Raw genomic sequence first — 27,864 nt, 5'->3', positions numbered from 1 at the left:
CCCCACTCCCCCAACTGTCAGTTCTCTACCAACCAGCCCCGACTGCCAACCCTCACTCCGTTAACCTCCACTCCCTCCCCAAGATCCTCAAAACCACTCACACATTAGATCAGTCAAACAAAACACAATTACACGGCACCACTGGGTCAGTAACAAGTCCATCCGTCCAGCAGGGGGCAGCAGATCATCTCTTCTCCTCCTGTATCTTCTTCCAGCCAGCTAGACTGACTATACAGAATCTTATTGTCTCAAGTGAGTCTCGCGCACCTGCCAGCAGTGCGGTGCTCTCAGATCTGCTTTTGCAGCTTTTTGTGTTACGCTGCCTAGCAACATGTTCCGAGCACAGTTCTCGGATCAGCTTTTATGACCCGATCAGATGAGCCGCTCCTCGGGGGGAACCTTAAGCATGCTGTCCATCTCCAGACGCGCCCCGGCCACCTCCTGAGTGCTGGGGCTGTAGGCGCCCTCTGACTGGCGTTTCTTGCGGGCAGTGAGCACCATGAAGGTGATGCCGATGACAGCCAGCAGGACACAGAGGCACACCAGGGGGATGGCTATCACGAGCCACGGCACCCTCTCTTTCTGGGGCTGTTTCTGCAAGGCGGGAAAACAATCAAGGAACCAAGGGAGAAACGTCAGTGATGAGTAAATGACTATGGCTAATTCTAAAATGACCTAATGCAAAACATTTTTATTACACGTCATATTCATTTTAAAGAATAAACCATTATAAATAATTAAATCTTTATAAATACCATTAAAACATTTATAAATGTTATTAAGGCTCATGCATTGTAAAGATTAAATACTTATAAATGCTTATTAATGTTTACTAATCATGAAATAATTTATTATAGATGATGAATGCAAAATTACTTCGAAGAGAAGGAGCAGGAGAATGAAGAAGTCAAGAGTTCTTACACTTGTATCGCAGAACAGACCGCTGTAGCCAGGCAGGCAAACACACCAGAACCTGTTGACTCGATCGATACACGAGCCACCATTCTGACAGGGGTTCGACTCACACTCATCTATCTCTGTTTCACACCTGAGGAGAATAACACAATAAGGATATTTAAAGTCTAGACCACAGCAAGCATCATGTGAGATTTACAGTACCAGTCAAAAGTTTAGACACACCTACTCATTCAAGGTTTTTTTAAATTTATTTTTTTACTATTTTATACATTGTAGAATACTAGTGAAGACATCAAAACTATGAAATAACACATATGGAATCACGTAGTAACTAAAAATGTGTTAAACAAATCAAAATATATTTTATATTTGAGATTCTTCAAAGTAGCCACCCTTTGCCTTGACAGCTTTGCACACTCTTGGCATTCTCTCAACCAGCTTCACGTGTAATGCTTTTTCAACAGTCTTGAAGGAGTTCCCACATACGTTGAGCACTTGTTGGCTACTTTTCCTTCACTCTGCGGTCCAACTCATCCCAAACCATCTCAATTGGGTTGAGGTCAGTTGATTGTGGAGGCCAGGTCATCTGATGCAGCACTCCATCACTCTCATTCTTGGTCAAATAGGCCTTACACCACCTGGAGGTGTGTTGGGTCATTGTCCTGTTGAAAACAAGTGATAGTCCCACTAAGCGCAAACTTGATGGGATGGCATATTGCTGCAGAATGCTGCGGTAGCCATGCTGGTTAAGTGTGCTTTGAATTCTAAATAAATCAGTGACAGTGTCACCAGCAAAGCACCCCCACACCATCACACCTCCTCCTCCATGCTTCACGGTGGGAACCACACATGCGGAGATCATCTGTTCACCTACTCTGTGTCCCACAAAGACATGGTGGTTGGAACCAAAAATCTCACATTTGGACTCATCAGACCAAAGGACAGATTTCCACCGGTCTAATGTCCATTGCTCGTGTTTCTTGGCCCAAGCAAGTCTCTTCTTCTTACTGGTGTCCTTTAGTAGTGGTTTCTTTTGCAGCAATTTGACCATGAAGGCCTGATTCATGCAGTCTCCTCTGAACAGTTAATGTTGAGATGTGTCTGTTACTTGAACTCTGTGAAGCATTTATTTGGGGTGCAATCTGAGTTGCAGTTAACTCTAATGAACCTATTCTCTGCAGCAGAGGTAACTGTGGATCTGTCTTTCATGTGGCGGTCATGAGAGCCAGTTTCATCATAGCGCTTGATGGGTTTTGCGACTGCACTTGAAGAAACTTGAAAAGTTCTTGAAATGTTCCGGATCAAAATACTGATGGACTGTCATTTCTCTTTGCTTATTTGAGCTGTCCTTGCCATAATATGGACTTGGTCTTTTACCAAATAGGGTTATATTCTGTATACCACACCTACCTTGTCACAACACAACTGATTGGCTCAAACGCATGAAGAAGGAAAGAAATTCCACAAATTAACTTTTAACAAGGCACACCTGTTAATTGAAATGCATTCCAGGTGACTACCTCATGAAGCTGGTTGAAAGAATGCCAAGAGTGTACAAAGCTGTCATTAAGGGAAAGAGTGGCTACTTTGAAGAATCTTAAATGTAAAATATATTTTGATTTGACAGGCTCAAAATGTCCAGAAACAAAGAACTTTGTTCTGTAACTCGTCAGTCTATTCAAGTTCTGAGAAATGAAGGCTATTCCATGCGAGAAATTGCCAAGAAACTGAAGATCTTGTACAACGCTGTGTACTACTCCCTTCACAGAACAGCGCAAACTGGCTCTAACCAGAATAGACAGAGGAGTGGGAGGCCCCGGTGCACAACTGAGCAAGAGGACAAAGCCATATCTCAGCCTGGCCAATAAAAAGAGAAGATTAAGATGGGCAAAAGAACACAGACACTGGACAGAGGAACTCTGCCTAGAAGGCCAGCATCCCGGAGTCGCCTCTTCACTGTTGACGTTGAGACTGATATTTTGCGGGTACTATTTAATGAAGCTGTTTCTCAAATTAGACAGCCTAATGTACTTGTCCTCTTGCTCAGTTGTGCACCGGGGCCTCCCACTCCTCTTTCTTTTCTGGTTAGAGCCAGTTTGCGCTGTTCTGTGAAGGGAGTAGTACACAGCGTTGTATGAGATCTTCAGTTTCTTGGCAATTTCTCGCATTAAATAGCCTTAATTTCTCAGAACAAGAACAAACTGATGAGTTTCAGTTTCTGGCCATTTTGAACCTGTAATTGAACCCACAAATGCTGATGCTCCAGATACTCAACTAGTCTAAAGAAGGCCAGTTTTATTGCTTCTTTAATCTCTACAACAGTTTTCAGCTGCGCTAACATAATTGCAAAAGGGTTTCTAATGATCAATTAGCCTTTTAAAATGATGAACTTGGATTAGCTAACACAACGTGCCATTGGAACACAGGAGTGATGGTTGCTGATAATGGGCCTCTGTACGCCTATTTAGATATTCCATAAAAAATCTGCCATTTCCAGCTACAATAGTAATTTACAACATTAACAATGTCTACACTGTATTTCTGATCAGTTTGATGTTATTTGAATGGACAAAAATGTGCTTTTCTTTCAAAAACAAGGACATTTCTAAGTGACCCCAAACTTTTGAACGGTAGTGTATATATTCTGGTATCCATCCCTATCATCCCAAGCAGTTTTGTTAACAGCTGTATTATTTTGTGCATGTCAACCATTTTAGTCCCACACTATTGAAAGGAGTTTGGGAACTTACCTCTCCCCTGCAAAACCGGGCACACAGGTACAGTTGGCCCCCCACAGTCCATCATGGCAGATCCCGTTTTCACACTGAACATCCTCTTCGCATGTCAGTGGAGGATAAATCCACCTGTGGGTGATGTACAGAATTACACCTTCACAATGGAGACTCAAAGCCTGTTTTATCTTGAAAACTATCCAATGTCCATAAATAGGTGTAAGAGTGTAGGGTTCCTGTTCATCAAAAGTATATAATCATGCAACTTATATTTAGAATATCCCTTTGTCACTTTAATATATTTCCATAAGGTATTCTGTATTTGATCTGATAGGTTGAGAAACTCAATATAAAACTTGTGTAAAACACAAATATGTGCTAGCTAGATAAAAATAATCTGAGAATCTGTTGTTCCACATGACAATGATCCCTGTCACTTACTGTGACACTAATTGGTTGGTGTAAACAGAAAGTCTACTCACTGGCAGAGTGGGCCGGTGAAGTCGTCTGTGCACTCGCAGGTGTAGCTGTTCACCCGGTCCATGCAGGAGCCCCCGTTCTCACAGCCATGTTCCTCACACTCATTCAGGTCCTCATCGCAAGAAACGCCCCCATACCCCGGGTTGCACACGCACTCGAAACCTGCCAACTCATCCATGCAGGTGCCGTGGACGCAGGGCCCAGACGCACACTCGTCCGTGTCCACCTCGCAATTTTCTCCCTCCCAACCTGGCTTGCAAATACAGTCAAACTTGTTAAAGAGATCCTTGCACATGGCGCCGTTCTGACAGGGGTCAGAATGGCATACGTCCGCACTCGTACAGCCCATATGAATCTCCTCGTCGCTCGTTCTGTGGAAGTGGGCAGGCTGTGGCGGGTGTAGGTCATCCACAAATGGTAGATAGACCCCGCTGACCCTTACGGCGCCCAGACAGCCTGTGAAGCTCTCAGCGATAGAAACCTCCGCCCCTTCCTCGTTGAGGAAGTGCAGGGCACCTGCCTCCTCTGGGGTGCTGCTGGCGTCAGTGATGCCATCCACGGTGATGACCCAGTGTGACGCCTCGCTATCCGGGTCAGCCATGGAAATGCTCACCCGGTGCCAACCGCCGTCGGCCACGTGTCGCACACCGGAGAAGGTCAGCACCTCCACACTGTTGCCACCGTGGATCTCGACACGGATAGAGGAGTCCAGCAGTCCCACCAGTAGGAGCTCGGCCCCGTGGGAGGCACGGAGCAGCACGGCTTTCTCTGAACGGGTACGGAGCTCCAGGTACACGTGGGTCAGAGGCGAGCCCAAGGAACCCTCTGCACTGTACTGCACCGGGTTGTTCTCGAAGGTAGCGTTGGTCACACCTGAGGGTCAAGAAGTGCGTAAGACTTCAGATGAAAACACCACCTTTTTGTTTTATTAAAGCTATCTAGTATGCATTTTGTGTGTGGGGGATTTTTGTCATTCATGCAATGACAGCTATACACTAAAGTAAATTAAAATAGCAATGTTTTTGAAAGAAAGCAATGGTGAAGAAACTCTTAAGTAGTTTTGCAAGACTTGAGTGATTTTCTTCAAGCTGAGAATTAGTTTAATATTTCCTCACACTCATATCCATCAGTCAGGTCCACACAATGTCCACCATTGACACACGGGTCGCTGACACACCACACACGCGTCTCGCAGGTCTTCCCAGTGAAAGCCACAGGACAAGAACATGCAAAGCCGTTCCAGGTGATGGTGCAGTCTCCTCCGTTCTGGCATGGCTCCGGCTTCAGAACAAAAGAACATTCAGTGAACATTTAACAACATTTAGTCAATTTTAGTCCAGTCACAAGTCACTGAGTTGTCCTCATTCATTACTGACAATGTCCTTCTATTTCAAGTTAATCTGAATTTTGATACAGTTGACATGTCACATTTACATCCTACCCCTCATGTCTGTAGTACTTCCCTCTGTTGATCAAATTGTATTTGTCACATGTGCAGAATACAACAGGTATACCTTACTGTGAAATGCTTACTTACAAGCCCTTAACCAATAGTGCAGTTCAATAAATAATAGTAATGTGTCAGTTGTCTTATACCATGGCACGCTTCCGGTTAATACAATATTATTACATGTTATTACAATAGGGGTCCTGGTATGAGTGTAATCAGTCCTACCTGGCAGGTGTTGTCGCTAATACAGCCCGGCTCTACATTCTCAGCATCGGCGGGGAAGTAGACCTCTCCCTCTGAGTTATTTAGCGTGCTGTTCCATGCATCCACGTCCAGATGCGCTCCGTCCAGGCGCAGGTCCTGCAGGCAGCCCTTGAAGTGTCCCCCCCAGGCCTCAGAGTTTTCCCCCTCCCTGGGGAGACCCCCTACGTAGGCCAGGTCCCCACTGTGCACCTCCACCTCGGGAACCTCACCTATTCCGTAGCGCAGCCCGGCATGCTGGAAGAACACCCGTCCATACTGGACCTCGACGTGTACAAGTTGCTTTTTGCCGGTGGTCACGACGACGGGTGCCGTCAGTGGGTGGCTTTCGGGGACGGAGCTGACGAAGACTCTCCCCATGCCCAGGTAAACATTAAAGTAGGCCTCGCCCTCTTCTCCGTCCTCTCCGGGTCTCCTCAGCTGGAAGAGCAGGCCGTCGGGCTTCAGAGACCGCAGGAAGAAGGAGACGCTGAAGTTGGCGCCGTGATCAGTGCCAATGTCATAGGCACTGTAGCTCACAGTTTCCTCATGGCTGTATGTCCAGGAGGGGAACTCTGTCAGAACAGATAAAAGGAAATAAATACAAACTTGAACCAGAGGAATAAACCATGTGTACCTGGCCTGGCCATAGAAAGACATTAGGTAACACTTTATTTGGATAGTCAGTAACATTTGAACTAACTATCTACTAACCCTAGCCCAAAATCCTTATCCTAACCCTAACCTTAACCTTAGCAAGCAGTTGGTTGTCAACAGATAGTTTGTTGATAGTATGACCATCTGTAAAGCATCTACCGTTGGACTATCCGGGCAATACAAATAAATTGTAACCAAACCTTAGGGCAAATTACTAATCAAAAAGTGAAAACAAATATCTTAGAAAAATTACTTTAATGAAGTGAGCTAGAGCTCTTGGAATTGCGAATGAGATTAATTAGAAAACAGTCTGGGTGGAATTTTCTAAATGAATGTCTTTCTCAGAAGACTGTATTAGCAGATACATTGTTGGAAGGTAAATGTTGCTTACCTTCGGAGCAGCTGTGACCGTGGTAGGGCCGGTAGCAGTCGCAGCGGTGGCTGATCCACAGGTCCACACAGTGGCCTTGATCGGAGCAGGGGTCAGGTTCGCACCACTCTGTCTTGCTACAGCCTAGCTCCATCTCATTGGCCTGCTCCTCTGGAAGGTTCTGGGGCAGGATGTCCTTGAAGTCGATCAGCAGGTCCTCCACACACCCCACAAACCCGTGGCCACTCTTCGTGTGCTCCAGCAACTCTCCGGGGGCACCGCCCACGTAGACGTAACCAAACGCCTCAGAGGGAACGAAGTGTGGCCCGTTGGGACCACCATCCTTCACCGTGCACCCTTCGCTGTCGCATCCTGGACCTTTCAGGTTAAAAACCAGCCCTTCCTCTTCGTTCACGTACACGTCAGCGTCGTGCCAGTCTCCGTCGCTGACCAGCCCAGAGAATGTAACCTCCAGCTCGGCGTCCTCTGAGAAGGCCTTGGCGCGAAGACCTCCACCCACAATCTCCAGCAGGAGGTGGCTGTCGGCATCGCCACGGTAGAAGAGCACCATGTCGGGCAAGGTGGTGCGAAAGCGTAGCCGGACTCCCTTCCCGTGGTGGTGGTGCTCGGCATGCCTCCGTCTCCTCCTCTCTTCCACTTCCAGGTTGACCATGATGAGGACAAAGCCCGGACTGGAGAATGAGAAGGTGGTGGGGGTGGAGCAGAGCTCGCCGTAGAAGCCGTGGGGGCAGAGGCAGGTGTGGCCATGCTCTTCCTCTTCCAGCCACGGGTGGCAGGTGGCGCCATTCTGGCATTCTTGATCCATGCAGCCCAGGAGCTGGATGTCGCAGTGGTGGCCACCCCAGGGCAGCTTGTCAGGCTCAGCCTCAGGACAGTGGCAGGTGTAGCTGGCCACGCCGTCCTCGCACCATGCCCCGTTCAGACACGGCTGGCTCTCGCACTCATCAATATTGATTTCGCAAATTTCCCCTGCAATGCACTATTTCAGTCAGACTTTTGAAGATTGATCTACCTAGAATTGAATCTACAGATCAGTCCATTCTTCTGATATGATAAAAACAGCACAAGGATATACACTGAGTGTACAAAACATTAAGAACATCTTCCTAATATTGAGTCCCCCTCTTTTGCCCTCAAAACAGCCTCAATTCGTTGGGCATGGATGGTGTCGAAAGAATTTCACAGGGATGTTGGCCCATGTTGACTCCAATGCTTCCCACAGTTGTGTCCTTTGGGTGGTGGACAATTGGAAACTGTTGAGCGTGAAAAACCCAGTAGCGTTACAGTTCTTCACAAAAAAAATGGTGCGCCTGGCACCTACTACCATACCCCGTTCAAAGGCAGTTCAATCTTTTGTCTTGCTCATTCACCCTCTGAATGGCACACATACACAATCCATGTCTCAATTGTCTCAAGGCTTTACAATCCTTCTTTAACCTGTCTCCTCCCCTTCATCTACACTGATTGAAGTGGATTTAACAAGTGACATCAAATAAGGGATCATAGACTGACCAGGTGAGTCCAGGAGAAAGCTATGTCATGGAAAGTGCAGGTGTTCATAGTGTTTTGTACAGTCAGTGTAGATAATACTGTCCTGCTGTAATGATGTACAGAAGTATACAGAGTTTTTGAAAACCTTACCCATAAATCCATCCGGACATAAACAGGTGTAGCCATTCACCTGATCCTCACAAGAGCCTCTATTCTGGCAGGGTTCAGACTCACACTCATCAATGTTCACAGAACAGTTCTCTCCTGGAAAGGGACAAAGAAACAACACCAACAGCCTTATTTTTTGTCTGTGTGAAATGGCCAAAACAATTCAAAAAGGTAACCAACGTTAATAAAAACCCTCTCCTTTCATTGGACTGCGTCTCACCTGCGAAGCCGGGTTGACATTGGCACAGGTATCCGGCAGCGTCGGCGAACCTGAACTCCCAGTCCATCTCCCAGTGGGATGTGTCGGAACGCTCAAAACACTCGCCGTCGTTTTCACATGGCTGCTCAGCACACTCATCGATGTCCATCTCACAGTTCTCCCCCTCATAACCTAGGATAACCAATGACATGGAAATACACTGTATGAAGTACTGTTCACTCAAAGCCTAAACAAAGTGCACTACTATTAGACCATTATGACACCACCCTCTTTCACTCTCCAGTCGTCTGACAGCATGAACAACTGTACCTACTCCAGACATGAACAACTGAACCTACTCCAGACATGAACAACTGAACCTACTCCAGACATGGACAACTGAACCTACTCCAGACATGGACAACTGAACCTACTCCAGACATGGACAACTGAACCTACTCCAGACATGGACAACTGTACCTACTCCAGACATGGACAACTGAACCTACTCCAGACATGGACAACTGAACCTACTCCAGACATGGACAACTGAACCTACTCCAGACATGGACAACTGAACCTACTCCAGACATGGACAACTGTACCTACTCCAGACATGGACAACTGAACCTACCCCAGACATGGACAACTGTACCTACTCCAGACATGAACAACTGTACCTACTCCAGACATGGACAACCGCAGCACCATATAATTTCAGTGTTTGTCTTTTTAACCCTTTTTGACAACATTTCTGCAAATGTGGTGGGTAATGATAAGGTGCACATACCAGGCCAGCAGAGACAGGTATACTCTTTGACTCCCTCCAGGCAGGTGGCGCCGTGCTGACACGGGTCAGATGCACACTCAGGGATGTCCTCCTCACAGTGGTCACCGAGGAAGCCTGTGTCCTCACAGTCACACTCGTAGCTGTAGGAAAGGAAGTCTGGGTCAGTTGCAATCGCTACATAGACATTCAACAAAGCATATAGGCCGATAACAAATGAATGCAAAAATGTAACAGATGGATGATCGAGATAAAGCTTACACATACGCATGATAAGACACACTACACACACATACACATGATAAGACACACTACACACACATACACATGATAAGACACACTACACACACATACACATGATAAGACACACTACACACACGTACACATGATAAGACACACTACACACACGTACACATGATAAGACACTTTACACACACATACACATGATAAGACACACTACACACACATACACATGATAAGACACTCTACACACACGTACACATGATAAGACACTCTACACACACGTACACATGATAAGACACTACACACACGTACACATGGATTTTGTATTGTAGATAATATGTGGTAGTAGAGTAGTGGCCTGAGGGCAGACAATTAATGTGTTGTGAAAAGTGTTATGGAATGTGATGTCATGTAATATTTTTAATTGTATATAACTGCCTTAATGTTGATGGACCCCAGGAAGAGTAGCTGCTGCCTTGGCAGGAACAAATGGGGATCCATAATAAACCCCAGGAAGAGTAGCTGCTGCCTTGGCAGGAACTAATGGGGATCCATAATAAACCCCAGGAAGAGTAGCTGCTGCCTTGGCAGGAACTAATGGGGATCCTTAATAAATACCAATAATGCCCTGTCTCAATGTGAAGGGCTTAAGCTCACCAAACGGCAGTCAGGCCCCAAAGTAATTTAAGGACAGGATTTGTGTCTGTCTGGTGGGGCAATCCTAAAAGCCTTGGGCAGTTAGTTACCTGTCCACCTTGTCCTGACAGATGGCCCCATTTAGGCAGGGATTGCTGGCACACTCGTCAATGTCCACCTCGCAGTCTGTGCCCTCGAACCCAGGCAGACACTCACAGGAGTACAGACCAAGGAGGTCATGGCAGGTGGCTCCGTTCCGGCACGGGTTGGACTCGCACTCATCTATCTCCACCTCACAATTCACTCCTGTGAGAGGTAGAGGAAAAAGGAGCGAAAGAATCCGAGAATGTGATGAATGAGAAACAAACCATCTCCGAGTGGGAGTCAGTAAGGAACTGTACATCATGTACTAGGAGGGGGACATATCTTCCACAGACTGCACCATTGTATCTACATCAAGTCAACTTGTCCATAGATCCTCTCTGCTCTTATGACAATACTGAAAGAAAGAAACATAAGCTAAATAAATAGTGATTTGTACTATGGTGTTTGCTTCTCTAGCTATAAATAGTAAGTAGCATGGAATCTGCTTGTTGATGCCGCTAGATAGCTCAAGTGATAATGTAAAAATGCCTCAGTTGCCCGTCTCAACCCTTTCCTTAAATCTCCATCGTCACTGATATGCTGACAAAGGAATGCATTAGTGCTGACTCTTCCCACCCCATTAGAGATAAGCATGAAGCCCTTAGACACAGACCAGACCTGCTGAGAAAAGAAAGGAGTGTAAGAAATGAAGTGTACAAGTTGTGGAGTGTTTTCTCTCACTCAGCGGGAGACCTATCCACAGGGGCCAATATCCACAGGGGCCAATATCCACAGGGGCCAATATCCACAGGGGCCAATATCCACAGGGGCCAATATCCACAGGGGCCAATATCCACAGGGGCCAAGCTGAAGATAAGACTAGAGACCTGAATCCAACATCTTACTCTCTGTACTTAAAATGCGTATAGTTCTCTGTTTATCAAGAACCAAACGTACACTTAAAGGTGCAGTTAGTAAGATGACAACAGCAAGACAAGATTAGCATAATTATTCATCTCTGCCAAGCCTCATAATTGGCTCTGCACAGTTTGCACTGTTCTTTGTGGCACGCACGCACGCCCTCATTGGTTAATAGGAAATCGTCCTGTTGTTAATGATGATGTCAGCTTTAATGTGAAAACATTCTGGCATGGTGAATGAAGTACTAATATGAGATACCTAAATCTTGAAGATACATTATGTCCAGAAACATTAAAAAGCAGAGCATCAGATATCCCTCCACACTGGAGGAAATGTTAGGTGAGAGACAGTGAGTTGTGGCTGATACAGGGGTACGAAAATGGTTGGAAAATTACACTTAAGTCGAGACTGACTGAGTGCAAACACAACATTCCTGTGGGCAGAGGAGTGAGCGGTGAAAAGGCAGAACAACTACCTGTAAACCCGACGAGGCACTGGCATTTGTATCGGTCCTTCTCATTGATACAGGTCCCATTATTCTCGCAGGGCCGCGAGGCGCACTCATTGATGTCAATCTCGCAGTTGTAGCCCTGGAAGCCTGGCACACAGAAACAGTGAAACTCGGCCACGCCGTCCATGCAGATAGCGCCGTTCTGGCAAGGATGGGACGCACACTCGTCCACGTCCTCTTCACAGTGCTCCCCGTCAAACCCCAGTGCACAGTGACAATCAAACCCCTCCTGTAACAGTATACAAGTCCCATTGTTCAGACACGGCTCGTCGATGCAGTCGGTCACCCGCTCTTCACAGTCCTCTCCTCCGTAGCCGGGTGGACATCGGCAGAAGTAACTGTTGACCTGGTCGATGCACTCTGTGTGGGGCTCAGAGCAAGGGTTGCTATGGCACTCGTCCACTTCCTCAGTGCAGTTGTCCCCAGTAAATCCTTCGGGGCAGACACAGTGGTACTCGGACGTGCCAGGGGTGCTGGTGCAGTCTGAGCAGGGGGCAAAGGAGCAGGCGTCGTAGAGTTCGTCGCAGTCTTTGCCCATGTAGCGGACCTCATTGCGAGGGGGGCAGAGGCACGCATAGTCGTCCATGGTGTCCACGCAGGTTGCTCCATTCTGGCAGGGCTCGGACAAGCACTTGTCACTGGTCGCCGTGCAGAATATCCCTGAGGAGAAGAAAAGGAGAGGCTTATTGTTGTGCAAAATGGACAGTTTACCCTAATACAGTCAAGATGCCCTGACAGGTCATCACAACTTTGTGTATTTATCACGTCACATTTGGTGTGTTCACACAAGAGAGTCCTTTACATTTTTTGGAGGGAAAAGTGGGTTGTTGTTTAGTGTGATTTTAATGGACTTATGCCGTATTTCTATTACAGCATCCTATGTGGGTGACGCCGGTACACCTCTGAATGTCTCCCAGATATCTACACCGTGTGAGCCCTGTGCTTGCACAATGTTGTTTTGTTGAGTGCCACTCTAAGCCGATTCACAACCAGCTTTGGTCCAGATTTGTAGGCTATTGGTTCTGACACAAAAACATTGGCAAAAAATGTTATGAAGTTGTAAACATTGATAGTCTACTGCACTACTCTGCTAGAAGTTCATAGTTGGAGGTATTTTGGTTGTGTTTCTTTGGGGCTGTTCAGCAACTGTAAAACGTCTCACCCCAGTGCTGCTATGAACAAGAGCACAATCAAACTTAGTGAACCATGGCCAAAGTTAGTAGGTCCCTCTGTGCTAATCCTGATATGTGTATTCACCCTGACATTTCCTTTCATCTTCTCCTCCCTTAATTCGAAAGGACAAATCGTGTAGGAGAGTCCTGGAGCAACTGTAGAGTTCATGGCCTCTTTCGCAGTAGACGCCCACTGCTAAATCCCCATCTAAAGCTAAGAAACCCTCCGTGCACTACAAAGTATTTTTCCGTTGGCTTTGTTTTGCGTAGCTAGTTTAGTGCTCATTGACAGATTGTTAACAATGGGCATCTGGGGTGTCTCAAGTCCTAATCTTTCCTGTCACTCCCAAAGGGAGCGATGACCACCCCTAGACCACAACACATTTTTAAAAAACACAACAAAGTCTTAAAATATTTTCCCTCGAAGCTTGTAGGCCTAGAATCCAGAGGACTCTCAACTGAGCAAGGAAAAAAAGAGAGAGTGCCATCTAGCTAACATTTGCCTTGTTTGTTTAGTAGTTGTTATGGTTAAGCTAAAACAAAAGTTTCCCCAAGGAACTTTTTAGTAGAGACCAATGCTCTGGGCAAAGGCATAGATGGGATTCCAGGGAGCGGAGAAGTGTCTTGACGGAATTCCAGACACGAACCCTTGAAGGTAGAGCAGATAAGATGCAGATCAGATGCATGGTCTGCAGACTATCAAGTGTCCACTCGACAGGTGGGGTTTATGGGGTGGATAACTATGAGTTAGCACGCTAGGTTAACTTCTCCAGGTCGTTAGCTTGGCACAACCTGATCCCATAGCACCTCTCTCTCATTTAACACTTCAGCGCTCACATTTCCTCTCAGGAAGTGTGTCAGGGAGCTCTGACTCAATTGATTCTAATCCAAGTTTACTACAAAGTAAATTATGTTAATTTGCACATGCAGTTTGTTACAAAGCACATGTCATTGACCGTTGATGTTTTTTCACGGATCATGTAATTACCACATGGATACAAACAGTTTAAATATACTTTTATGATCACAATCACTATCAAAACTCAACTATGGCAGTGAGTAACTTAACCGACTCAAACTTTATGACTGTCATGTTTTTCATAGAAAATGGGGTAAAAAAAATTCTGCAACACTGAATGTATTGTGCTCGAGCCCTCTCTAGCCAGACCCGGTGCCCTCTGTAGAGCTGAACCACAGGAGGGGAAGACGGATCATAATAATGGCTGGTGTTTGATATATTTGATAACATTCCACTAATTCCGCTCCAGCCATTACAACTACCCGTCCTCCCCAATTAAGGTGCCACCAACCTCCTGTGAACTGAATAGAGCAGGACGCTTTTGGGAGGAGGAGGGGGGATTTTCTGTGCATCCGCTATCTCCCTGCACCGGCCAATTGTGTGAGCCCAGTGTGGAATCAGTCCACATTCCACAGATTGAACAGACCCCCATCCCCCACCTCTAATGTCCACCCCACCATCCCAAACTAACTCCCACCACCGTCCACCCCACCATCCCAAATCCACCCTCACATCCATCCCCCACACTTTGATCAGTGTTCTGTTCCCAAATTCTCATTGGAGCGGAAGATATTAACGATGAAGGGAGTAGAGAGAGAGAGGGAGAGAAGGAGGGATGGGGGTAGGGTGAGGGAGGGAGGAATGTTGCAGACACTGGTGGTGTGGCACATGGTCCAAGAGATTGACCTCGTCTCTCACACACAGCATTAGTGATGTTGGCCAGGTTTTCCTTTGGGACAGAGACATGTAGGGACATAGGTAGACAAATCCGACAACGTTTGGCTAGGAGTACGGTTGGAAACGCTTTCCACCGTCGGTCGTCTTATAGCTGTGTCTGACAGATGGCCTTGGACATAAGCTCTTAACACCCCTGGACCTGTCACTGTCACCGGTACAGACTGACGGACAGCATCAGACACAGAGAGAGCCCTGGGCATCTTAGTGTAGGAGCACTGATCTAGGATCAGTTTTGCCCATCTTTTTGATCATATGGGACAGGGAGGACCTGATCATCATTCCTACTCTGGGACACTTTATGAATACAGGCCCTGTTCCCTGCCATGACCACATTGCCCCTCATTTGGAGTTGACATCATCTCCCTGACCACGTGTGTGAAAACGGCGACCGTCTGCGACGACCACTGACCCCTTCATCACACCCCTCTGAGCCAAACTTAGGCGCTCAGGGAACACCCACAGCGTAAGGGCGACACTCGTGATTAACCAAAGAAAAGAGAAATGGGAATAAGTTCTTCCAGTTTTTTCTGAAATCAAGTAAAGGCAGTTAGTTAGGTAGTGCCCGTCAGTTGTTATTCAGTTATTCCATTTCTTCCACCGTATTGAAAACAAGGTATTAGAGGCAGCTATTCAGAAACACATGGAGCTGAAAGAGTCACTTTGGAATATGATCACCATGCCTTAGACTCACCCTACTGAAACTAAGTCACCATGATGGCTTTGCCAAAATGTCCATCAGTCTAGGTATATCTAGGTGCACCCTGTGTATCAGTTAGGGTGGCCCCACCCTCAGCAGGTTCGGTAACAACCAGATGCATCCGGTTTTCAGGGGAAATGGAAAGAGAGCCTGTGACGCAAATTCCACTTTTGGACGTTAACAAGGTGACACGTCATCTTAAGTCCTCCTCCACATTTACTGGATTGGTTGAACAGTGCAGAAAATAACCTCCACCGACAGGACCAGAAAGAGAGAAACGCTTGCTATGTTAGGTTGGGGTGGATCTGATACTAACAGAGATTGTTTGGCAAGGACTGACAACTAAGGATACGCTTACACAGGCAGGCCAATTCTGATGAATTGCCCGATTATTGGCAAAGATCTGATCTGATTGGTCAAAAGACCAATTAGTGGCAAAAAATATCAGAATTAGGCTGACTGTGTAAACACAGCTAGAGGCTGTTTGCAAAAACATCAGAGTGGTGATGTAATCACTTTGGAAAGAGTTTTTGTCTGTGATTGGAGCAAGTTCTGTTCCTGAAGTTCTGTCTGTGATTATTGAAAGTTCTGTTCCCCGACCTAGCAGTATGGGAATCCATAACTTAGACACCATAACATAGGGGAACAGGTTATCCATAGTATGTTTTCTGAAATACAAACCTCATTTGACAATGGAACCTCAATGTGATGAGTCCATGATAAAGTCTTACATTGTGAGGTCATCTAATCAAAGTCAGAGTGTTACTTTCAGGGCAAGAGAAATCCCTTGATCAGCTTGTCAGCTAGTTGAACACTCTGTCACAACAGCCAGAGCTTATGGCTTGATCTGAAGCAGAGAGACATCTACAAAAGAAGATAGCTCAATAGCAAGCAAGCTCAGTGTGTGCAGGCAGTATGCTGAACAGTGTCTAAAAGGTTCTAACGAGACTCAAAGAGAAGCCTCAGGGTGCTTCCTGGGGTCTCTGCAGGCTATTGTGTTTTTCATTCATTCAACTGTCTCGAACAGCCACACACACTCATTCATACACACTCACACACCTGCCACTTGCGACCCTTGGATACCGGAAAGCAGCCAGGAATTCCTTTATTGCGCGTGCATGTGTGTGTGCCCAACCCCGAATCCGGGAAAGGGACTGGCAAACACATGACTCCCCCCAAAACTCGGAGTAGGGTTGCCATGGCAGCCCTAAAAGTTATGCAGGGGGCTTAGGGAGGGCCAGCGACCTCCTCCAACTCTCCTGTCAGTGAGGGATGCTGGGATAGGGTGGTAGCAGTGATGGGGTAAGAAAGATGGAGGGTAATGGTGGGGGTGGTAAGAAAGATGGAGGGTAATGGGGTAAGAAAGATGGAGGGTAAAGCCAAGCTGTTTAACCTCACTCTCCCCTCACCTCACGCTGTGGCCCACTCATGGAGGAACACTTTGCTGGCTTGCCAGAAGGCAGGTTGTCACATCTCATTTCAGTTTTAAAGGTGCATGGAGCTTGCTGTGTGTTTGTAGGAACTCAGAGGATTACAGTGGGGCTTCTGGCGGGTTTTAGCTGCATGGCAAATCCCTTTAGAGAGCAGGCGGAGTATAAAAACTTGTAGACTTAGTCCGTAGTCTCCCGTTGAGGTGAAAAGTACCATGGTAAAGAAAAAAAAGGTCCCGAAGTTGGACTTTGTTGCACAGAAAAGATCACATCTCTCTATGCCCATGAGAAGGAATTTAGGTCATTTGTTTTTTATTTCAGAAGTTTGGAACCAAAACAATTAAGATTCTGTGGTACACAATTAAGACATTTTTTCATGCATTATGCTCAAAGCACTAATTGCGATAATGATGATAGTCACACTGACTGGGTAATTACAGCTGTATAATGGAGGATTGTGATAAGATTGAACACTGTTCTCTTCGGGACCTGGGAGAGCCACACCGTGTGTTCTGTTTCCTCCCAGCCCAGTGCTATAACACCTGGTTCAAAATGATCAGTTCAATCAGGGCTCTCCAGAACCGGGAAGGAAGACCCTGAGATTGATGATGAATGTTACCCTGGGCATCCATGCCCCATGCACCTTTTCCTCAAATGCACATGATATCAACATCTTACATCTCATGTACCTGTTATTTAATGTTAAATCTTATCTCGAACAATAAGAATATGGCCCTCTACATGGGTAGGAACATATCATTTGTTTAGAGTATGCTCTGTGAATCAGTATCAATATTGTACGTATTGTAATATTGTCAGCCCCCTCAATTTAGCCTGGAGTGAACCAGAAATGGACTTAGCCTCCCAGTGAGCAGTGAAGCTGTACCGGGCATAAAATAAATGACTGAAATGTGGAAATAAATTATCCAGAAATGAGAACGGGCTGGGTAGACAACCCTGACATACACCCTTTTTAAAGTGTTACCCTTTTTCCACTCCACCCTCTTCAACTCTCCTTAGAGGCAGGTCAGATAGCCTTTCTGACCTTGAGAGCGTTTCTCTGGTCTTAATCTCTCCCGACTGATTTCGGCCAATCCCCTTGCTCCTCTAAGCTCCTGATAGCAGGATACCTGAGCAGATTACCACTGAGAGGCTCTCTGCATGTTCTCACTTCTCACTTCTCACTTCACACACACATGTTCTACATACACATTACATAACAATGCCCACATATACCCACACTTACGCATGTACACAGGTATATACTGTATGTGTACTCACAACTTCAAGTACTATGCATGTACACAGGTTGCGTATTCTCACAACTTTAAGTACTATGCATGTACACAGGTATATACGTATTCTCAAAACTTAAACTACTGTGCATGCACACAGGTATATACTTATTCTCACAACTTCAAATACTATGCATGTACGCAGGTATAAACTTGTACTCACAACTTCAAGTACTATGCATGTACACACACTCTACCTCTACGTAAGTATGTAGACAAATAAATATCCTCAAAACGCACACACTCATACACCAGTCATGCTTGCGCTGTATGCACACATAAACACACATACAGTATTTGAGCCCCGGACTTTGACTTTTCACCGAACTTCCTAAAATAGAATCCACTGGTCCATGAAGGCAAACAAAGGAAGTAATCCACAGATTCAAATAAAACCAGGCATGAAAGGCACAGTCTGTAGTTTCATTTCTGGTTAAAATTTGTAGCAAGTGTAGTGCACTGATTGGCTTAAATATACTTAATTTAGTTTTTGTGTGTGTCTGTGTTCTTGTACTGACTCAATATAGATGACTGGTCCTGACTCACTATAGATGACTGGTCCTGACTCACTATTTTTTATTTTATTTTACCTTTATTTAACTAGGCAAGTCAGTAATGAACAAATTCTTACTTTCAATGACAGCCTAGGAACAGTGGGTTAACTGCCTTGTTCAGGGGCAGAACGACAGGTTTTTACTTTGTCAGCTCGGGGATTCGATCTTGCAACCTTTCAGTTACTTGTCCAACGCTCTAACAACTAGGCTACCTGCCGCCCCAACTATAGATGACTGGTTCTGACTCACTGTATATGACTGGTTCTGACTCACTATAGATGACTGGTCCTGACTCACTATAGATGACTGGTCCTGACTCACTATAGATGACTGGTCCTGACTCACTATAGATGGCTGGTCCTGACTCACGATAGATAACAGGTCCTGACTCACTATAGATGACAGATTCTGACTCACTGTAGATGACTGGTACAGACTCACTATAGAATACAGGTCCTGACTTACTATAGATGACTGGTCCTGACTCACATTCTGACTCACTATAGATGACTGGTACTGACTCACTATAAATGACTGGTCCTGACTCACTATAGACGGCTGGTACTGGCTCATTATAGACAACTGGTTCTGACTCACTTTAGATGACTCGTCCTGACTCACTATAGATGGCTGGTACTGACTCACTATAGATGGCTGGTACTGACTCACTATAGATGGCTGGTACTGACTCACTATAGATGGCTGGTACTGACTCACTATAGACGGCTGGTACTGACTCATTATAGATGACTGGTTCTGACTCACTATAGATCAGGGCTGCCCAACCCTCTTCCTAGAGATCTACTGTCCAACCCTAATTTAGCATATCTGATTCAGCTAGTTAAGGTCTTGTTGAGCAGCTAATTAGTAGAATCAGGTGTGTTAAATTTGGGTTGGACTGAAAACCCACAGGACGGTAGATCTCCAGGAAGAGGGTTGGGCAGCCCTGCTTTAGATGACTGGTACAGACTCACTATAGATGACTGGTCCGAACTTACTATAAATGAATGGTCCTGACTCACTGACCCGCTCCTCCGCTCTCTCCACTGGCTTCCAGTTGAAGCTCGCATCCGCTACAAGACCATGGTGCTTGCCTACGGAGCTGTGAGGGGAACGGCACCTCCGTACCTTCAAGCTCTGATCAGGCCCTACACCCAAACAAGGGTACTGCGTTCATCCACCTCTGGCCTGCTGGCCTCCCTACCTCTGAGGAAGTACAGTTCCCGCTCAGCCCAGTCAAAACTGTTCGCTGCTCTGGCACCCCAATGGTGGAACAAGCTCCCTCACGACGCCAGGACAGCGGAGTCAATCACCACCTTCCGGAGACACCTGAAACCCCACCTCTTTAAGGAATACCTAGGATAGGATAAAGTAATCCTTCTAACCCCCCCCCCCCCCCAAAAAAAAAGATTTAGATGCACTATTGAAAGTGGTTGTTCCGCTGGATATTAAAAGGTGAATGCACCAATTTGTAAGTCGCTCTGGATAAGAGCGTCTGCTAAATGACTTAAATGTAAATGTAAATGTCACTATAAATGACTGGTCCTGACTCACTATAGATGACTGGTTCTGACTCACTGTATGTGACTGGTACAAACACACTATAGATGACTGGTCCTGACTCACTATAGATGACTGGTCCTGACTCACTATAGATGACTGGTCCTGACTCACTATAGATGACTGGTCCTGACTCACTATAGATGACAGGTCCTGACTCACTATAGATGACTGGTACTGACTCACTATAGATGACTGGTACTGACTCACTACAGATGACTGGTCCTGACTCACTACAGATGACTGGTTCTGCCTCACTACAGATGGCTGGTTCTGCCTCACTATAGATGACTGGTACTGCCTCACTATAGATGACTGGTACTGCCTCACTATAGATGACTGGTCCTGACTCACTATAGATGACTGGTACTGACTCACTATAGATGACTGGTCCTGACTTACTATAGATGGCTGGTACTGACTCACTATAGATGACTGGTACTGACTCACTATAGATGACTGGTCCTGACTCACTATAGATGACTAGTACTGACTCACTATAGATGACTGGTCCTGACTTACTACAGATGGCTGGTTCTGCCTCACTATAGATGACTGGTCCTGACTCACTATAGATGACTGGTCCTGACTCACTATAGATGACTGGTACTGACTCACTATAGATGACTGGTCCTGACTTACTACAGATGGCTGGTTCTGCCTCACTATAGATGACTGGTCCTGACTCACTATAGATGACTTGTTTTGCCTCACTATAGATGACTGGGCCTGACTCACTATAGATTACTGGTACAGACTCATGTTTAGCTGCACCTGATACTGCACACACACACTCAAAGGGAGGCTCCTCTTGGGGTGGCCAGACTTGACAGCCGTCTCCCACACCTGTCTCCACTCTCCACTCAGCAGCTCTGATGGACTGCAGGGTCCCAACCTTTCTGCTCAACACCACCCTCCATCTCCATCTCACCCACACACACGGTTCTCCCTCCCCATTCCAGCTTTTTTACCCAAAACCCCCTACCGCACGCATGCATGCACTCTCTAGCTCGCTCGCTCGCTCGCTCGCACGCACGCACGCACACACACACACACACACACACACACACACACACACACACACACACACACACACACACACACACACACACACACACACACACACACACACACACACACACACACACACAGCACCTCCTCAGTCAAATCCCCTTACCAAACTCACACTCGATATCCTTCCCACAGCCCCTTCTCTCCCTAAAAGAGGGCAAGTCATAGCTATGACAGTCCACTCTTGTGATGTCACCACCTTCCCTCTTCTCTGGTGCCTATCTAACGTAGCTATGCCTTTTATGTCTGTGGAACCTGGCCATGGGCGTGGGATGCCAGTCACTCTGGACTTGGGGACAGGACTTGAGGGTCAGCAGAGTGTGTGGTGATGATCCAGGCTCGGCTGTCAGTCAAGGCCGACCAGACAGTCCAGACCAGGATTGTGTTCATTTGGCAGGAAACAGAAGAAAATAACTGAAACAGTGAGGCACTATTTGGACTTGTCCATGTAGAAATAAGATATTTTGTTTTCAATTGCAAAATGTTTTGAAACGTTTTCTATTATATGCTCTAATGAATAAAACCCAGAGATAGTTGCTGAGTCTGAGAAATTTGCTGTTTAATTTGTCACAATCCTGCATCGAATGTGAATCCTCCTGGAGATCATCCTGATTGTAATCTTAACCTATTCTAGTTGTGTCTAATCCCAACCCCATTTCAATTGGTAATTTAATCCGTCTGGGTAGTCAATGAGCACTTTCTGCAGACTTTCTAGGACTGCTCTATGGTACTGAGATGTCTGGAAAGTCATTGACTAAGTATGCTGGAACTGACCCTGTATATAGCTTACTTATTGTGCATTCGGAAAGTATTCAGACCTCTTTACTTTTTTCATATTTTGTTACGTTACAGCCTTATTCTAAAATGGATTAAATAGTTTTTTTCTCCTGATAAATCTACACACAATACCCCATAATGACAAAGCCAAATGTATTACAAATAAAAAACTGAAATATCACATGTTGTGTAGGCAAATGTGTACTGTCGCTACCTTTCTTACCAAACAAGGTGCATGAATAAAAGAGCCAATTGGGAACAGGGAAAACTGGGTTCCTCCTTTGGGGTTCCTGGCAGCTTGAAAAAGCATTGTTCTTTTTGGGAGCCATCTTCAGTGGAATGCCACTTCAATCCTTTCTTCTCCTTAACTCCTCTCCCCTCTTTGCAACCCTTCTCTTTCCCCCCTTCTTTTCACCCTCTTCCCTCCCTCTCCTACCACCTTCTTTTCTCCTCAACTATCTTTTCTTCTCCTCAACTATCTTCTCCTTTCAATTTATCTACTGGTCACCTTTCCCGAAAGACAGCACAGTCATCGACTTCCCTTCCTCCTGTTCCATCTCCTCTCCTGATGCCCCTAGGGTAAATAAACAGTACATCTTTCATCTTCTGACCATGCTTCACCCATCTCCTATCCTCTACCTACACCTACCTTTCCTCTACCTCTCCTCTACTCTCTCCTCTTCCCTCCTCTACTCTGTCCTCTTCCCTCTCCTCTACCTCTCCTCTACCTCTCCTCTACTCTGTCCTCTTCCCTCTCCTCTACCTCTCCTCTACCTCTCCTCTACCTCTCCTCTACTCTCTCCTCTACTCTCTCCTCTATTCTCTCCTCTTCCCTCTCCTCTACTCTCTCCTCTCCTCTACTCTCTACCTCTCCTCTACTCTCTCCTCTTCCCTCTCCTCTATTCTCTCCTCTTCCCTCTCCTCTATTCTCTCCTCTCCTCTACTCTCTCCTCTCCTCTACTCTCTCCTCTCCTCTTCCCTCTCCTCTACCTCTCCTCTACCTCTCCTCTACCTCTCCTCTACCTCTCCTCTATTCTCTCCTCTTCCCTCTCCTCTACTCTCTCCTCTTCCCTCTCCTCTACTCTCTCCTCTCCTCTACTCTCTCCTCTCCTCTACTCTGTCCTCTCCTCTACTCTCTCCTCTCCTCTACTCTGTCCTCTTACCTCTCCTCTTCCCTCTCCTCTACTCTCTCCTCTTCCCTCTCTTCTACTCTCTCCTCTCCTCTACTCTCTCCTCTCCTCTACTCTGTCCTCTTACCTCTCCTCTTCCCTCTCCTCTTCCCTCTCCTCTTACCTCTCCTCTACTCTCTCCTCTATTCTCTCCTCTTCCCTCTCCTCTACTCTGTCCTCTTACCTCTCCTCTACTCTCTCCTCTACTCTCTCCTCTTCCCTCTCCTCTACTCTCTCCTCTTCCCTCTCCTCTACTCTCTCCTCTCCTCTTCCCTCTCCTCTACCTCTCCTCTACCTCTCCTCTTCCCTCTCCTCTACTCTGTCCTCTTCCCTCTCCTCTACTCTCTCCTCTCCTCTACTCTCTCCTCTTCCCTCTCCTCTACTCTCTCCTCTACTCTCTCCTCTACTCTCTCCTCTACTCTCTCCTCTACTCTCTCCTCTTCCCTCTCCTCTACTCTCTCCTCTTCCCTCTCCTCTACTCTCTCCTCTACTCTCTCCTCTACTCTCTCCTCTTCCCTCTCCTCTACTCTCTCCTCTTCCCTCTCCTCTACTCTCTCCTCTACTCTCTCCTCTACTCTCTCCTCTTCCCTCTCCTCTACTCTCTCCTCTTCCCTCTCCTCTACTCTCTCCTCTACTCTCTCCTCTACTCTCTCCTCTTCCCTCTCCTCTACTCTCTCCTCTTCCCTCTCCTCTACTCTCTCCTCTACTCTCTCCTCTACTCTCTCCTCTTCCCTCTCCTCTACTCTCTCCTCTTCCCTTTCCTCTACTCTCTCCTCTACTCTCTCCTCTACTCTATCCTCTTCCCTCCTCTACTCTCTTCTCCTGTCCATTTCTCCCAACTCTTCTACCCACTGGGCACAGATGTCAGTTCAACATCTATTTTTTATTTTCATTTGGTTGAGTTGTCAACTAACGTGAATTCAATGTGAAATCAACAAACAATTTCACCATGACATTGGATTTAGTTTACAAGTTCTGTGAAAAAAATGAAATTCCCTTAAGTTAGGGGATCCAATCAGTTTTCCACATTGATTCAATGGCATGACATATAATTATTTTGTTTAAATGACGTAGAAACCACATTGATTCAACCATCTTTTGTCCAGTGGGTCCTCTCACTTCAAACAGTTCAAACAGACAGTGGAGAAAGTCAACAGTGTCCAGAACAGCAGCCAGCTCTACCATGGACCTGAACCTGGCCCAAGGAGAGAGAGGGGGGGGAGAGAGAGAGGGGGAAAGAAAGACAGGCTGTCACTGACATCTGACAGAACCCTTCCCCCTCTCTCTCTCTCCCCCTCCTCTCTCTCTCTCCCCCTCTCTCTCTCCCCCCCCTCCTCTCTCTCTCCCCCCCCTCCTCTCTCTCTCTCCCCCTCTCTCTCTCTCCCCCTCCTCTCTCTCTCTCCCCCTCTCTCTCTCTCCCCCTCCTCTCTCTCTCTCCCCCTCCTCTCTCTCTCCCCCGCTCTCTCCCTCTCCCCCTCTCTCTCCCTCTCCCCCCCACTCTCTCTCTCCCTCTCTCCCCCTCTCTCTCCCTCTCCTTCCATCTCCCCCTCCCTATCTCTCTCTCCCTCTCGCTCTCTCTCTTTGTGCTGGATTCAATCCGTATCGTGGAAGTACCACAGAAGATCCGTGTCAAAATGTAAAGATAATTTCTGATTGAGCCGACATATGCAGCGTTTACTGTGAATGTGGTCTCTGCAAATGCAAGAACATTTCAATTTGCCTTTAAATTTCAAACGAGCTATAACATGGATCTTCCGCAATACTTCTGCGATACGGATTGAATTCAGCCCTTTCTCTCTCTCGCTGACTCTCTCTGTCTATGTTGTCACGAGCTAGGGGTCCGTGTGGGGGAGGAGCTAGGGGTCCTTTTGGGGGAAGAGCTAGGGATCAGCATGGTTGAGTGATTTTTAAAAGGGCCTGTGAGGTGATTTCTGACCACTGCCTTCTTTGTCTGGAACTGGGAATTAGAAACATCTCCTTCCACCCTCCAAAAAAAACTATCCCCCTTGGTACTGTTTACGTGAAGGTGGATTTTGAGATGTGAGGTTGTTTGTTTTTGTAACACCTTGACCCCTTTCCCTAGTTCCCTCTTCCCCATGAAACAAACCTATCTGAGGAGGAACCTCTGGGGCATGGAGAGATAGCCATCTGCCTGTGGACAAGTGGCCGTGGCTAATTCGCAAGCAAAACCCAAGGGGGTCCCACACTGAGTGGGTGGAACCGAGCTATGAGAGTTAGCACACTACGTAGCAACATGTTAAGCGCTAACTACAATACTTTGGCGTTTAATTCAGAGATTCAATCAAACGCATGATTTTGGGCTTTTCTTGAGATTGTTTGCGACCTCATATTGTGGCCATTCATTTGCTCGCCTCTCAATGGAATTTTTCATCAGTGAGCTCACTCTTGGTTAGCCTATCTCTGCATGCATGATTTGACATGGACCCTGCCTTCGTTTCTGAATTATAAACTGGTGAACTGTGAAACAGTGGACTAAACTCCCGTGCAGGTTTCAGTTTTCCTCAATGAAACTTATTTTCCTCAATGAAACTTGCAGTGCAATTCAGCATTTGTTTCAATGATACACCTTGATTTCATGGAAAGTCTTCACTCTAATCACTAATATCTTGAGCTTTCATCAAGCGCCTGATTTTAACGAGCCCCAGATAAGATATTCATTCAACTGGGTCCCACGTCATCAAAGCAAACAATGTTGCTCAAAGTGATTATCCTCAAATTCTAATCTTTTTTTGAGGCCCTCCGATAATACCCTGGAAATTAGTCTGAGGCCCCGTTGTCATGGTTATGAGCAACAATGAACGCGTAGTTGCCTACCCACCCCGTTCTTTCTGTTTCAGATTCCCCTTTCAGATGGGGGTGTGTGGGGCAAAATTAGCATAAAGCAGCCAAGCCCCACCCTGAGAACCACTCCTGGGGTGAAATCATAAGTCCAAACAGTTGCAAAATCGAACGTTTTGTAAACTAAAATTAGTGTCTATTGGACAAATGCAGGTAGATCCCTCCCCGTTTCATTACGCTTAAGAAACATTTTGGAACAGAATCGTCGTAATGAATAGACCCTGCCCCTGTACCATCGAGCACCATCTATCAAAACAGGGAGACGAGGGGGAATTCTTCAGGCCACTTGTTGTAAAGAGTTGGAGGTACTAGCGTCAGTTGAAACCAAGGGAAAAAAGGGGAATTCTTTAGAACAATTATTTTGAAGAGTTAGCACTAGGGTCCCATGCAAACCAATGCCAAGGAGAGTCAAAAACCAAAGGCACAGTGGATTTGCGACAACAGGGGAACACAAAGCTCAGGCGACAAGTTTAAAGACAAATCACCTTGCATCCTAAATAACTACTCAGCCACAATTTAGTTTTGATGCTCTCAAACACGGACAATGTTTGGAAACTGTAGGAAATATAATTTTTGTGTTTCTTGTGATGTAGAATATCATTCATATTTGGGAAGAAATGTATTTAAAGTAGAATAGTAAAGCAACTGCATATGTCGAAACATATGAGAAAATATATATATATATTTAATTACTTTGCCATTTAGAAAATAATTAGTTAACTTTTTCTGTTGGTGCTTCTGATTTAAATTACTTCAGAAATGTGTTGTGGGGCATTAAGATATTTACTCGTTTCCTTCAATAATCTTTTCACACAACCTGTTGCTTTCAGGAAAGGAGATTACAAGCCGCCCACAACAACTGGCGCACTTGTTCCTCTGTATGGGCTTACACCCCTGCCATACCTTCCCTTCACATTCAAAATCTTCTCCAATTTAGAGGCAATCTGTGATTGCTACCTCCATTTAAGTACTTTTAAATGAATAATATAGAACCATTGATTCTTAAAGAATATAACTTATAAATGCCTCATGAGCTTAGTTCAACGGTTGTACCCCTTTAGAACCCAAAATATAAGCTTGTTTTACTCCAATGCTTTTAAACAATGTAAATGTAAACAAACCCTGTCTAGCCTCAAAACATGGTTAAGATGATCATTTTTATATCGTGGATGTTCAGTCCCTGGGACCAGACAGTTTTGTCTATGAATTTGAGAGTGGTTACATTTCTTCAGTCTCATTCCTCACGTCTTTGTCGTTGTTTGAAGTGCATATTGTCACTTTAAAGAAAGCTCTACAGGATGTCATTTTTGCACTATGATACATTCACACCCCGTCCCGTAGCGTCATGTCCATCACTTGCAATGAGAGACTTACCCCATTTGAACATCATCATGGTCAACAGCACTGTTTTGAGATTCAAACAAATGTTCCCAAATTCCATGGTGAAACAAATGACCTGGGAGTTAAAGAAGCAAAAAATAATATTTTTTTTTTCACTTTAATAGCACCCGTCTAGGTATTCTGGAGTTAGAAGAGTTAGTGAGTCTCTTGGTGTTGCCCTGCTCTGCTGTTGGCATGCTACTGACTACCCATGCTTTGTTGGTAATGAGAGCAAC

The 27,864-nt window shown here is 45.9% G+C and overlaps 1 protein-coding gene across 1 annotated transcript; it reads right to left on the bottom strand.

Annotated features, from left to right (window-relative positions):
- Positions 1 to 15: 15 nt before the first annotated feature.
- Positions 16 to 27,843, bottom strand: crb2a (crumbs cell polarity complex component 2a). The gene is made up of 13 exons (XM_029710248.1): positions 27,623 to 27,843; positions 11,873 to 12,568; positions 10,503 to 10,698; positions 9,517 to 9,656; positions 8,748 to 8,918; positions 8,510 to 8,623; positions 6,869 to 7,837; positions 5,806 to 6,395; positions 5,246 to 5,411; positions 4,133 to 5,003; positions 3,669 to 3,782; positions 922 to 1,048; positions 16 to 594 (listed from the first exon to the last, which is right to left on the bottom strand). Exons 1-13 carry the CDS (start codon positions 27,687 to 27,689, stop codon positions 373 to 375), a joined length of 4,443 nt encoding a protein of 1,480 aa, XP_029566108.1. The 5' UTR covers positions 27,690 to 27,843; the 3' UTR covers positions 16 to 372.
- Between the last annotated feature and the right edge of the window lie 21 nt (positions 27,844 to 27,864).

Source organism: Salmo trutta, chromosome 23 (genome assembly GCF_901001165.1).
Source record: "Salmo trutta chromosome 23, fSalTru1.1, whole genome shotgun sequence".
Lineage (NCBI taxonomy): Eukaryota > Metazoa > Chordata > Actinopteri > Salmoniformes > Salmonidae > Salmo > Salmo trutta.
The sequence above is the reverse complement of the archived record's forward strand: the minus strand, read 5'-3'. Positions and strand labels throughout refer to the sequence as shown.

Coding starts and splice junctions, on each gene's coding strand:
- crb2a (XM_029710248.1), bottom strand. CDS start 27,689: ATGGAATTTGGGAACATTTGTTTGAATCTCAAAACAGTGCTGTTGACC. Junction 6,396..6,868: donor CGGTCACAGCTGCTCCGAAG/GTAAGCAACATT, acceptor CTGTTCTGACAG/AGTTCCCCTCCTGGACATAC. Junction 595..921: donor GTCTGTTCTGCGATACAAGT/GTAAGAACTCTT, acceptor CCCGCCTTGCAG/AAACAGCCCCAGAAAGAGAG.